The sequence below is a fragment of the Histoplasma capsulatum genome, genomic scaffold, assembly GCF_000149585.1.
Source record: "Histoplasma capsulatum NAm1 scaffold_271 genomic scaffold, whole genome shotgun sequence".
Lineage (NCBI taxonomy): Eukaryota > Fungi > Ascomycota > Eurotiomycetes > Onygenales > Ajellomycetaceae > Histoplasma > Histoplasma mississippiense.
The window spans coordinates 1-808 of NW_001813711.1; the positions used below are offsets into that span (position 1 = coordinate 1).

Below are 808 nucleotides of genomic sequence, written 5' to 3' on the forward strand. Positions count from 1 at the left end.
GTACCCAATTTTAATTTTTTTGGATATACTCTTTTATCCCTCTCTAATGGCCGATGACAGTCACCAGATTAACAAGACTCTCTTCTTAGAGCGGAAGCGGAACGAAGGCAGGCAGAAGAGCGAGAGGCACGGGAAAGCGGTGTTGCGAAGGCAGGCAGAAGAATTGAGAAGGCAGGCAGAAGAATTGAGAAGGCAGGCAGAAGAGCGAGGGGCACGGGAAGCAGTGTGGCGAAGGGAGGCAGAAGAGTTGAGAATGCAGGTAGAAGAGCGAGAGGCAGAGGTAAAAGTGCGCAGCCAGCCAACAACACTCGAAGAGCTCATCAGAGGTTGTCATGATTCATTCTCCCGGCCTTTGCAGGTTGGAACGCCATCCCGCTCCACGAAGGGGAGTATTCCACCACCCACTGGGAAATACTGCCCAACGAGCCTTCGTCATTGGTCAAGTTGCCCGGTTCAACTGCAAGAAATTTATGAATCAGTTTCCACTTACCTTCAACCAGCTGAAAAAGATGCACCTAGGCTATTCACATCTCTCCTTGTACTAAATGAACTTGGTCGGCGGTATTCTAGCCGAAAACTACGAAGTGAAAAGGATCTGGAACACTACGAGCGAACCGCTGTGGAAGATCATGTCCATGATATCATAGCCGAGCTATGCAAAATACCTGATGCCCGAGAGAGATTCCGGCTTGGAGATGGGATCCTGTTTGAAAATCATGGAAATATTCTACAGACATCAGAAGAGTCAGATGTACAGCTGCTGAATGAATCCAGCACAAAAAATCCCAAATCAGATTCATTCTGTATT

General features: G+C 47.9%; 1 protein-coding gene across 1 annotated transcript; it reads left to right on the forward strand.

The window, feature by feature from the left end:
• Positions 1 to 46: 46 nt before the first annotated feature.
• On the forward strand, positions 47 to 751 carry HCAG_09347 (predicted protein; the record flags this gene model as incomplete). The annotated part of the gene is made up of 2 exons (XM_001535692.1): positions 47 to 286; positions 359 to 751. Coding segments are annotated over 2 exons (633 nt in total), but the record flags the coding sequence as incomplete, so codon positions are not given.
• Between the last annotated feature and the right edge of the window lie 57 nt (positions 752 to 808).